General features: G+C 44.2%; 1 protein-coding gene across 1 annotated transcript in view; it reads left to right on the top strand.

Annotated features, from left to right (window-relative positions):
* Positions 1 to 1,478: 1,478 nt before the first annotated feature.
* Positions 1,479 to 12,653, top strand: part of RNF130 (ring finger protein 130) — a 42,115-nt gene continuing 30,940 nt past the window's right edge. Inside the window, exons 1-2 of the mRNA XM_084268827.1 lie at positions 1,479 to 2,363; positions 11,523 to 11,717. Of these exons, the coding sequence (XP_084124953.1) occupies positions 2,096 to 2,363; positions 11,523 to 11,717 (463 nt within the window). The 5' untranslated portion in view covers positions 1,479 to 2,095. The remainder of the gene's footprint in view (positions 2,364 to 11,522; positions 11,718 to 12,653) is intronic.

The following is a 12,653-nucleotide window of genomic DNA, read 5'->3' as shown; positions in this document are numbered from 1 at the left end:
GGCCCTTTTTACATCAAAATGATGCAAAGCTTTTAGTGATGAACAAACCAAAATACTGTCTGCACTGCAAGAACAGTGGCTCCAAAACGCGTCCTGCACAGTGCAGTGTTGGTTTGTTTGCCACAAGACTCACCTTCCGTCTGGGGTGAAAGTTGGGCTGAAATGTTGAGAAGGCATAAATGGCATGTGGTTCCTCAACCAGCATCTACTGAGAAGGGCAAAAAGTAAAGAAAAACCAAAACAAACCACCCAGCCAACAACAGTGGATGGAGAACATCCAGGTACTGCTTCAGTAACATTTCCTGGGTTGTATTGACATTTCTATAGGGCTTTTCATAAATAGCTTCTCAAAGAAATTTACAGAGCCACAAGCTTCATGCCTTTAGCAGAGCTCACAGGACCAAGAGGGAGGCTTGCCAGCCTGCTGCTTCCCTTGGGAATGGCACTGGTCTCTCCAAAGGCAGGATTAGACCCACCAATTCCATCTCGGAAAGACTAAACAGGCTTTGATAGTGTTATCCTACATGCATATGTCACCAGGTACATCATAAATGGATAAACTACAAAACCTTACAGGAAAGAAAAGTTTAATAAGACCATAGGTTAAATACCAGTCTTATCACTGGGCCTTCCCAGGCAGCTGAGGCAGTATCTCAAAAAGAGCAGCAGCACAGGTATTTGGTCAGAAATTTGGAAATTATCCTAACTCACTGCCCCTGCCTTGTTTTCTTTGCCATAAATAAATTTCAAGTAGTTTGCCTTTCAAAATCTGAGGCCATTACACTTTGCCACATCTCTAGAGAGACTGAAATCCTCAAAGCTGTGACGTTGGTTAAAGAGAGTGAATTCATCGGGCCCCGTTTTACAGCATTTCATGGGATTAAGATTCGTTTAACACTTCAGCGGTTGTTAGGACGTCCCATTTTGGTACGCCAGCAGCGACTCCGAATTCGGTAGGAGTGACCAAATCCTGCCCCGGAGGCTGTGCTGCTCCTGCCCCAGACAGCCCCTTCGGGGTACCTGGGCAGGCTGGACACACGCAGACAGCGCTCCCGCCCCCTATGTCAGACACGCTTTGCAGCCGTCTCTCACATCTTGCTGGCGGGCAGTGCTCCTGAGCTGTAAAGTCACAGCGCCGAGGAGCCAGGGCGGCCCGGGTGGGTCCCTACATCGAGCTCCGAGCAGGAGCGCGGGTCGCTAGAGCCAAGCGGCGGTCTACTGCCGGCAGCCGCCCGCCTCACCGCCCGCCTCATCGCCCGCCTCTTTGGGACCACGCCCCCGGTGACGTAATGCCACCTTAGCCACGCCCACAACCGAGTCCCGCCTTCCCCGGGGTGTGGCTTCACGTCTAGCCCCGCCTCTCGCCCTCGTGGCGCTGGGCGGGGCGTGGCGCGCTTGCGCAGTGCCGGAAGCGCCGGGCTGCAGTCGAGGCGCCGGTCGCGGAGCGTGGTGCGGCTGCGGGAGGGCGCGGGGGGCCCCGCCGCCCACGGGACGAGCCGGACATGGAGCGGCGGGCACCGGCTGCGGCCATCGGTCTGGGCAGCGGGGTGCGCCGCCCGCCGCACTAAGGTGGCGGCGAGCCCCGAGGCAGGAGCGAGGCGGCGCGGCGAGCCCCGGGCGAGCCTCGCGGCTGTGGGTGAACGCGACTGAGGCGGCAGCGGCGGCTCTTCCCGGCGGCCTCCTCGGTGCCGGCGCGGGGCTGTGCGGGGAGGGGGCCGCGGCGCCGCCGCCCCCGCTTCCTCCCCTCGCCCGGCACGGGCAGAGGCGGGCGGCCGGCGCTCCTCGGCGGCGGCGGGCGGGCGGCATGAGCGCGGCGCCCTGAGGGGCCGGCGGAGCGGGGGTCGCCCCGAGCAGCCTTCCCCCCCGGGAGCCGCAGCCGGCGGATCGGACTCGGTTGGGACCTGCCGTGACTCCCGTGGCTCCTCCCATGGCATGAGCCTGTGCTCTCCTCCCCCCTCCGTCTGCTTTTGGTCTTTCTCCGCTCCCGGGCTGTCAGATGGGATAAAATACACCCGGGCGCGTGGGGCTCGGCGCTGCCGCGGGCGGAGCGGCAGAGGCAACCGGTGACAGCCGTGGGGCTCGACCGGAGTCGAAGATGAGCTGGCGGTGGGCTCGCCAGCACGGGAACGGCGGCTCCTCCGTCCTGCCGCTGCTGCTGTTGCTGCTCTGGCACTGCTGGGTCCGGCCGTCCGGCGCCGACAACGCCAGCCAGGCGTACTACACCGCCCTCATTAACGTGACGGTGCTGAGCCCCGAGCGGGGCGGCCCCACGCTGCTAAGGATCGACCGCGGCCGCTACGGGCAGGATTCCCCCAAGGTGGAGGTCAAGGGCCTGCTGGTGGCTCCCGTCCCCATCAACGGAGGTGAGGCTTCCTTTGCTGTCGGGTGTCTCCTTTACGGGGTGGTTGGCCTTTGTCTGAGCTTCCCGGAGAGCTCTGGTAAAGGAGGAAGAACTTGCCCAGAGGAAAATAAACTGGGGAGAGGGAGGGGGGGGATAACCCACCGTCTGAAAGTGCTGATGTTAACAACGGTTCCGCAGAGAGAAATGTGTTTTCCAGCGCGGATCCCAGTAGGCTGGTCACATTGAGCCGTGGAGGTGTTATTTCTATACTAATTACAGGGAGCCGGTAGCGATAGTTAATAGTATTTGATTACAGCGTTTCCATGAATCTCAGAACAGCTGCATGGCTGTCTCCCTGTGATAGATACGCATCTGGATGGCTCTTGCAGCTGCATGAATTCACGGTTGTTCAGTGTACGCTTCCTAAAAATGCTCTTGAAGCTGCCCGTGAGGACTTGGGAGGCATCAAGCTGTTATTCTTCATGGCCAGTCTGAAATGTGCTTGTTTGCAGTAACAAATGCTACTTCAAGTCAGTTTTCTTTTGATTAATTGAAGCTGTTGCCCATTGATTAGTTTCTGACAAATGTTGTGTCTTATAGAAAACACCAATTTAAACCAGTGAGGCCGTTATCTTGATTTTTTTGCCTAAAATGAAACCAATGGCTTTGTTCATAATGATGTATTTTTAGTAATATCCTGTTTTGAAACCCTCTTGATGTTATCTAAACTGTCATCTTTAAGAAATGGACCTCTTGGTGGGTCACAGTGGTCCCAACCTGTCTGCTGAACCGTAAACCTCTCAGTAATGCATTAAGTGAAATAATTTAGTCAGTTAAAACTAGACTTTAAGTGGTGAATATTTAGAGGGGTTTTGGGGTTTTGTTTGGTTTTTTTTTCCATGTTTGTTTGTATTTTTCTTAAAAAATATAATGCAGAACTCTATTATTAAAAGCTCTCTAAGATTTTACTGGATTTTAAGATCAGGGAAATACTTTGATGCTTCCTCAGAACAAAATGTATCCTGCTTGGCAGTCTCCTCTAAGCTTCCAGTATGTATGGAGCAGACTGTGCCTCAGCAAATGCTTGCCAGTTTTATTGAAGCTCTGTTTCATTATCTTTACAAAGTGTTAACTAGAATACATGAATACAGCATATTTTGGGGTGGAAGGGTGAGAAAGCAGAAATCATTGAGCAAATCTGCTGTAAAACGATTTTCATTTACTCATCAAATCCTACCTTCACTGTGCTCTCTGAGTCAGCTGTCATCAAATATGCTTAGACTTTCCTTCTGCTTCCTGGTATTCCTCGCTTAAACACACACACACCCCCCAACCACCATATGAAATCAGAGGCTGTCCTAAAAGTGCCAGGCGTGTAAACATGTTGTGTGTATTTTTAGGGGTTTAAAAACTGCTCTTAATACATGCAGGGTATCAAATCATATGCTTCGTTTAGTAGCTACACTATTTGTCAAGAAAAACTTTTGATGTTTTTAACCTGCTTTCTTTATCTGCAGATAACTTTATCTGCTTTCTTCTGATATGGTCTCCAGTGAAATGGGATTAAAACATTGATGGGTGCTGAGAGTATTTTCACTGGAAGCTAATAGTGAGAGGAGATCTAAATAAAATCCAGAGTGGCCCATAAACAGCATTTTTCATAACTTACTCCTAATTATTTTACAGTCTTTAATTTAAATGAGGAAGCCAGCATTATGAAATTGCAGACCTCAGTTTCTGCAGTTTTGACGTGCTGCAGCCATTAAAACTTTGCAATCAGTTGTTCGGGAGGTTCAGTTTTGTCCTTCTGTTTGTCAGCAGAAGACTGTTGAAGCAAACACTGGAGCAGTTGTCTTCCTTTAAAGTTCTTCTGAGTTGCCTTCTGTAGGTTCTCATATAATACACATTTTATTTGAAATATGCAGAGGTGCACCTCATCTGTCTGAAAAATATTTCCTGTAGTAGGAAAGACTGGAATACACTATGCTTTCAGCTAAAGTGTTCTCAAACACTTAAGGCTCTTGTCTTTATATCCTTGTCCTTTTTTGTACCTAGGTTTGATAAAAGACAGTGCTGTCATGGTGAAAGTAGCTGTTCTAATGCCTCTTTATCAGCCTGTTAATACTGAAATGTTGTTAGTATCGAAATTGTTTGCAAAATATTTTTCCTAATAGCTTTTAACATGAGTAGCTAGCACCAGCCTCTGCTTTTAGAGCAGTAAATACTCCAGTTATCAGGTGTCCTAAGAAGAAAAGGACTCTACAGCTGTTAGCAGCTATGTTTGAAGATAGGTTGACTCTGAAACTGCTTTGGTATCAGGCATTCACCCATTCATGGATTGTCCCAAGAAATTTCTATGAACATAGGTGATCTCTTAGCACCTCAGTGGTGTAGACTGGGGCATCCATCTTTTAGACCTGAAATGTCCTTAATGTCACACTTGGGCACCCTGTCTTAACATCCCTTACTCATTCCCTGCAGGGAAATAAATGAATTTACTAATTCAGAATTTTGGGCCAGCGATCTGCTGCTGCACCATTTGCAATAGTCCAGCCTGTGATTTTAAGGGTTGTGCTCTGCAGTGCTTTATGTTAACTTGTGTTCTTGAATAAGCAAGATATTTTATATACTACATTTTGACATTGCCAGTCCAATGTAATAGCCCATCCTTTAGTGTTTCAGTGCACAAAGGTATATTCAGTCACCTCTGTTTCTTTAGCAGAATTTCTTCACTCGAATTCAACCTTGTCATGTTAACACATGTATTAAAACCCTTTCCCTGGTTCTTTATATAGATCCTTATATGAAATTGATACTGGCTTTCACAAGCAATGTTCCCCTGGAAGTGATATGGCAGCAATTCACATGACCGCTTGTGAATGTGGCTTGTGGAAGTGTGGCTCCAGCAAGCTGTGGGGCACAGTTGGCTGCTGGGTGTAAATACAGCACCTGTGTACTCATATCTTTCCAAGTGCACTAAATGCACGATAACAGAGTTTCTGTGTTAATCTGTCTTCCGTTCTTCTAGTTCCTCTTCTTATTTCCTCTAATGCCTTAATCTTTTGCTGTGACTTAATTTCTTACTAGAGGAGCATTTTAAACAGCTTCTGGATATGAATGCTTGCAGATCACCATAAAGTGCACCTCCTGTTCTGTGTGGAAGGATAAGAGTGAAATGCATCTTCACAGCCTGGTGCAGGTTTTCAGATAGTTTAGCTCAGGCTTCTATTACCTCTATGCTGAGGTTACTGAGGGCTCTTCGTTGAGTCCCTTACTCAGTTATTTGTGACTTTGTGGAACCAGCAGCCCAAGCTCACAACAGGTACTCGTGGTGAGTCTGTACATGCATCACATGAGTGTTCAGCCCTGTGCTGCTCTGCTGAGCTCTGCTTTTGAGCAGCTTTGGAAGTAGGTGCCTGGCACCAGTTGTGATGCTGACCACAGATGTCAAGCCCGGTGTATGACAAACCAAGTAGGAAGCCATTGAAAACTTGCTTTAACGATTCCTGCTAGAAACTACAGCCCTTTGTGGCTTAACTGCCTCAAAAATATTCTCATTGGTGAATAGGTTTTTTCAGTACCTTGAGTCTGTGTTATTTCATGTCATTCTGGATTTGGATACACCATTGAGGACTGGAACATCAGTCTGTGTGCTCTCCAGGTCCCTTTGCCTCAGGTTGGACTTTGCCTCGTGGCAAGGTTCTGTGCACCTTGGCTGGTTTTGGTAGCAGGGAAGCAGGCAGAGTGTTTAGGACCAGAGATGGGACTCATAGGAAGTGAAATAACACCAGGCCAAAAGCCAAAATTGAAAACATGAAGACTTTTGGACCCAGAGGCTTAGGAATGAGGGGGTGAAGGAGGATGGAAGGGGGCTGGAGTCTAAAGGGTTTGTGGGGAGGTGATGTCTGTGTGAAAGCCGCTTGGAGAAAGGGGGAGATCTCTGCTGAAGGGTTAATGGGGTTGTGGGTGGGCAAGGAGACTGAGAATTTGAGAAAAAAACACATGTAAGGGAAAGGTGGAAGTGGGACATAAACACCGTTGGCACAATGTTAGGAATAAAGTGTATTGTGCATGGTACTGTAACATTTTGTAGCATCTGACGCTTCATAAACATGTTGTGTGAACAAGTTTTAGCTGCAGAAAGCTTAAAACGACAGTTTCCTGGTAACTGCAGAGTTTAGGTAACATTGAGACAGATTTTTGTCTTCCTTTCTGGCCCAGAACACAAAATAATAAGCTTTACAAAAATGCAACAAACAAATGTGTCAATAACTATAGAGTAGTTGAAGAAAAATCTTGTGCGTGTATCCATCCTTTACCATTGGTCTCAATATCCAGCTTACTTAGTAGTCATTAATTGATAACAAATTGATGGAGGTCATACTTGAGTTTGAGGCTGTAATTGAAGCATACTTACTGGGCTAACAAGATTAAATCTGAACCTTGCAGGACTCTTCTAAGCTTCAGTGATTTTCTTTTGTTTAACTTCTTTCCTGAAACGAGATTACCTCTTGTTCAAAGGGTTTCTTTTACTGTTAAAGCCAGATTCAATCAAAGCCATTACCTGAAATAGCTCCTGAAAACAAAATGTTGCTGTATGTAACTCACTGATAGAACTTCTAAAAAGCAGAAGTTATAACTGGCTTGAATATTGATAATAGCACAAGTGGTAACGCATTGAGAGATAAGGTATAGATTGCATGTATTAAACCCTAATGGGATAGCAGATAACTAGTACCCTTCCTTGAAAAAAGAAAGAATCAGGGATGCTGTGTTCCTTCTGTAAGCTTCCCAGCTGAATTATTTTTCCTGAAGGTTTATGATAGGATTACAATCAGTCATTGCACAAGGCTGTTTCCTGCCAGTCAGGTGTGCTGCCTAGTGCAGGGAGGGAATGCTTTGGGGTGCAGGCTGCATGGGACTGTGTCGTTCCTAGTGCTCCTGATCTTCTGAGCCTCTTGATCTGCTGCCCCCTCAAAATATCGATGGTGTCTCTCCACCTATTGTATTACAGTGATCGAAGGTCAGACTTTAAAATGATTTTTGTATGCTTAGCTGAGACAGAGCAGCTCTGGCAACTGGTGCTGACCTCGGGGAGTATGAGCTAAGATGCAATCGATACTGAGATATCTGACCTTTTTGGGGGAAAAAAACGAATTAAACTTAAAAAATGAATAAAATGGTTAATGCCCAGGGTGTGGGATTGTGGCACCAGCCTTTTTCTGTGAAAAGGTGACAAAGTCTCCTGACAAAGCAGCAACCTTGGCTGCTGTGGGGTGTCACAGCCGTGTTCTAAGCAATGCAAGAGCCACACAAGCACCCGGTAGGTGAGGGAAAGGAAACCCAGTCCTGGCTCAGATGTAGGAGGAGACAGTCTGTGTTCGGGCAGGTGTGTTCTTGCTTCTGATAAACCCTCTGACAGCTGACCTATTAACTTAATTTTTGCCAGCACAAAATGGCTATCCCTCTTACAGAGGGAAGATTAAAGACCTGGTCAAGCAATTTGAAAAGATGAGGAGGAAAGTACAGTTGCTGCTCTAATGTAAGCTTGCTAGTGCTTCTCTGGTAGTTGAGTCCTTAAAAGGCTATCACAAGCATTAGTCCTTCAGGAGGAAAGGCTCTTGAATTTAAAAAACTACTTAAGATGAAACAGTCATATGCAAGTTGAGCAGTCCTGTGCATTCTGCAAAGGAAACTGAAGCTTTCCTAATGTTGAGAAGAAACGTGCAGCCAGACTGTAGATACTTAAATCGCAGGTGATCCTTCTGTGAAGTGGCTCTTCTGTGGTGTTGGGGCTTACAGTAGGAAGAGAGATGTTTACAACAACACTGTACACAGCTCTTTAACCCAGCAGGCTGCCACTCCTAACAGAAAACTGGGGGATTGCCAACGCATTCGTGGTACATAGGTAGACATGGAGAAAGGAAAGGCAGAGTAAATAACTTATATTTCAGATAAGCCAGAAGAGTAGCACATCTATAGGGAAACATGTTTAGATGGCTTTCTGTAGGCTTATATCTTCTGAAATTGTGATGTTACATGAGTGACTTCTGATCGTAAATTTTTATGTGCAAGTGATTTGTTTCAAAATAACTTTAATTTAATTTGAAGTTGCTTTTCATTCTGTCATGGACATCATCCAGGTAATATTTGCAAGCCCTAGTCTTTTAGATCCTAATTGGACTTTGGACAATGGAACGTAGATGGCATGATAATGGAGAGCTATCGATGATGATTCTTGCTGATACCCTTCATTTATGTGTCCTTTAAAATGCCAACTGATGTGCCTGGCACGTTAGGTGTACAGCAGATGTTTTATTTTAGCCAGCTCACTATTGAAAAGATGAGGAGAAAAACCTCAAGATTTTCACTATTGTTCTTGAATTATTTTTTATTTGGTTAAAAATGAAAAGATTACTTAATAGTTGTGTGGTACAAATAGGATGCTAGTGTAAAGATGAGTGGGTTGTGACTTTTTATTAAACCTCAGGTGACTGGCAGTTACTCAGTTCAGGTTTTAGTTAAAACAACCAGATTCTCCTTAGTGGTTTTGTATTACTTAAATAGTACAAAAATAATATTGTCAGCTGTTAGTTTTTTATCAGGACATAGACCTCATCAGGAATAACGTGCTGTATGCATTTGACTGGTGTTTGTTGGTCTATATCTGGAAAGCTTTTATCTCCTAATATCTCGTTTCCTAATCCTGTTGCTCTCTCTAGTCAGGTTTCATAGCTCTGTCCACAGCTGAAAGAGGCTTTGATCTCTCCTGTGATAGAAAATTTTCTACTGCTTTTCTCACAGATGCATTTTCTCTTATCTCTTACTACTTTATCAGTTTTTAAGCTAAACATTTTAAGCTGTACAAATTTAGAGGTGCCTAGATAATTTTTCTTTAAAACTGAACTGTATAATGGACTTCTGAGAACGCTGCCTCCCTTTTCAAGGTGCCTTTTGCCTTTCAGTGCTTTTATAATTTTTCACTCTAATAGCCCATTTTTGTGGCCTTTTTTGTTTTCACTTTGTATTTTAGTTTTGAGCATGATTGTACTGAAGCAAACTGTACATAATCCATAGGATTAGTGCTCTTCATCCCATATATTTAAAGCAAATTTGTTGGCCACAATGTTTAATTTCAGAGTTAATTTTAGCAGTTCAAGGAGCCTCTGTGCAACTGTGGCCATTTATTGAATGGTATTTTCCAAGGGATGTATCGTGCCTGAGATTCTTGAATCTGTTTTCACTGAAGGATGGGATTTTTAGCTTTCGAGGCTTGAGAAGCTTCTTATCAGGGTCTGCTGGTGCTTTCCCCCTCCGCGTTTTTAAGTGGAAATGTTCTGCACAAGGGGGAAGTTTGCATTAAACAATACACTGCTTTTATCTTAAAAGAGGATATCTAGATTGCTTGTGAGGGGGCTATGTTACATCTCAAAAAGGGCTACTTCCTTTAAAAAGATATACTGTTCTCTTAAATTTAAGATTACAAAGATTAGCTGCCAAAGTCTGGATGATGGGAAGGTGTGCTCCTGTGACCACTGCTGCTCGTGCTCACCATCACCAGTGCTCCGAAACGACGTGTGTGAATCCGTGCTGGCCAACCATTTCCAAAGGGATTTGAGTAATACATTTTGGGGCAATGGAAGAAAATACTCTATAGAATTCTGCTTTGGGCATCTATATTTCAGGCTTTCCCTGTATAAAACAAATGCAGAAATACAGCACATAACCCTGCACGTCTGAAATGTCTCACGCAGCCTTGGGAAACAATTGTGAAAAGGATGTGCTTGTATCTGGCTCCCCACCCTCCTTCCAGGGGAACAGGGAGAGGCACTTCTTGTCCAAATTAAGAGATGCAACGACTTCCTGTGTGACTGCCATGATATAGAGTCCTCTGCACTAATTTTCTTTCAGCAGACAGAAAGGTTTTCTTTCTTGTTTCAAAAAAAGATCCTTTAGCTATTTGAATTTCCTTTGTAATAGATTTTAATTTGAGCTATGTTAAGACTGATTAAGATCTTTTGTTTCCAGCTGATAATGTTAAACTGGATAATTTTTGTGATAGACCTTTTGCTGAAATCTCAGTCTGTGCTCAAGAACTCACTTCTGTAAAAGGAAGATTTTATGGGGCGCTTAATTGGAATTGTTCTTCAGAGCTATTATGTAAATAAATTGTCTTGAAAAGTCAGTTTATCCCAAATATTTCTAGTAACCAAAACTTCCTATACTCTTGGTATGTGAAAGGGTAAATATATTTGTCTTACTACTGTTGCCTCTAAATTTCTAAACTCCTTTAGACCCGTGTACCAGGCTAAACTGTTTCCAGTTGTGTAAACAGAAATGTCTCACGGCAGTTTCAGTCGCTGTGCTGTGAAGTTTTCTTCTGCATTGCATTTTGTGCCTTTCATACGTGGTTCTGTGGGGGTTTGGGTTGTTCCAAGATACATTGCAGCATCAGAAAGGACAAAAGAAGAGCTCTGCATACCGTTGCATTCAGACATCCGGCGTCTGCCATTTCTTTTACTCTTCCTTTACACCATCAGTAACTGACAACTTGGATGCATCCTGTGTGCAGAGCTGTTTGTTTCTCTCTGACTGTGAATGCGCTTCCTTGTAGACAAAATAGGCTGGTAGTGGCTGCTGGGGTTTTACAAGATCAGCTTTTAATATTGCCCTTTCTTTTTTTACCAGTAGCCTGCACATGGCAGGTAAACCTGAAATCTTGTTTTCACAACCTCCTTTCTTTAGTTATACTTCCCACTGCAGTGATATTTATGACTGTTTCAGAAAGGAGGGAGAAAAGTTACATTCCCCAGAACGACTGATAAGCAGCTGCTTTGTAAATGCCTATAGCATATGAACCATATTCTAATGTTTTTCAGCCTGCAGGCAGGTATTGATTCAAATGTAAATTCATTGTTCTAGCTGCACTAGAGTTAAAAATAGCTTGTGTTAGTGAGCCTAATTCTCAGGCATATAGTCACAGCTCTCAATGTGAGAGACATTTTTTTTAAAGCCTTTTTTTTTCATAAGAATGCTGTTAGCTTTAGGCTTTATTAACAAGATGCAGTGGCCTCCTAGTGCATAATAGTCAAATAATTCAGCAAAACTTGGGAGTTAGGGTGGGTTTTCCTCCCTCCCCTGAACAAGCTGCCATCTGTGTAAACATTATTTCCCATTCCAGTTGCAGATCGCCTGGGCTGTGACCCTCGAACACGCTTCCAAGTTCCTCCAAACACCAAGCAGTGGATCGCTCTCCTCCAGCGAGGAAACTGCACCTTCAGAGAGAAAATCCTGCGAGCAGCTTCACATAATGCCACAGCCGTGGTCATTTACAATAATATATCCAGTGAAGAACCTGTCACCATGACTCATCAAGGTAAATAAAACATCTCCTCTCTCGCTGCAAGTCTTCTTTGCCCGAGTACTCTTTTGTCATATAAACTTTTTCTAAAGAGCTCTTGGCAGCACACATCCTGTTTGAAAGAGCATGTTCTTGAATGATGTTTATACATTTGCAATATAACATGATGCCAATCATTCTGAAAAGTTATTTTCCTTTAGTGTACATATTATGCAGTGAGGAACTCTCCTCTGCAGTGGGAATGTAAGTGTTTTGGAGTGAGGAAATACCTACAAGGTCTTACAAGCAATCTGTTTCAAACATTGAAGAAAAGATAACACATAAAGGAAGAACTAGAATTTTACAAAGCATCTGTACCTGAAGAATTTTTATAGTAGCATGTCTTCAACTGGCTGTTACAGTGGGGACTTTGAAATGTTGTAGCAGGATCTGAGCTTGCGAGCTCTTTTTAGTGGCACTTCACAGTGGGTTCTCTTTCTATGCCATGTCTTTGACCTCCATACAGGAATCGACAGAACTTAGTGATTTGGTGAACAGTTGCCTCTGTCTAGAAAGACAGTTGCTGCTCTAGAATAATGTTGAAATTCTGGAATTGTACGGATTTTAACATTTTTTTTAGGGCTATCTCTCTGCAAAATTTCTCTGTTACTAGTGAGTTACTCTAGCCAGTGGGAACCTCGTACATAAACATATTTTCCTCAGTTAAAAATTATTTTCACAATTCTGATAACTACATGTTTCAGTTTCCTGGAAGGTTTTTTTTTCAATCAGCAATTGTTTAGCTTACTCAAAGCATGTTTATCTATTTGGTGGCTGTACTGCCAGCTGATTTTTTTTTTTCCTAGAATATTTTCAGTTGCCTTTTCTTTAAGCAGAGGGAGTTGCTTGGAAACTGGAATTTTCTAACTATTTTTCTGCATGTTGTCACACAATGAGAATTGGAATCTTTTA

This window comes from Gallinula chloropus, assembly GCF_964237585.1.
Source record: "Gallinula chloropus genome assembly, chromosome: 10".
Taxonomy (NCBI): Eukaryota; Metazoa; Chordata; class Aves; order Gruiformes; family Rallidae; genus Gallinula; species Gallinula chloropus.
Note: the sequence above shows the minus strand (reverse complement) of the source record. Positions and strands in the feature narration are given on the sequence as shown.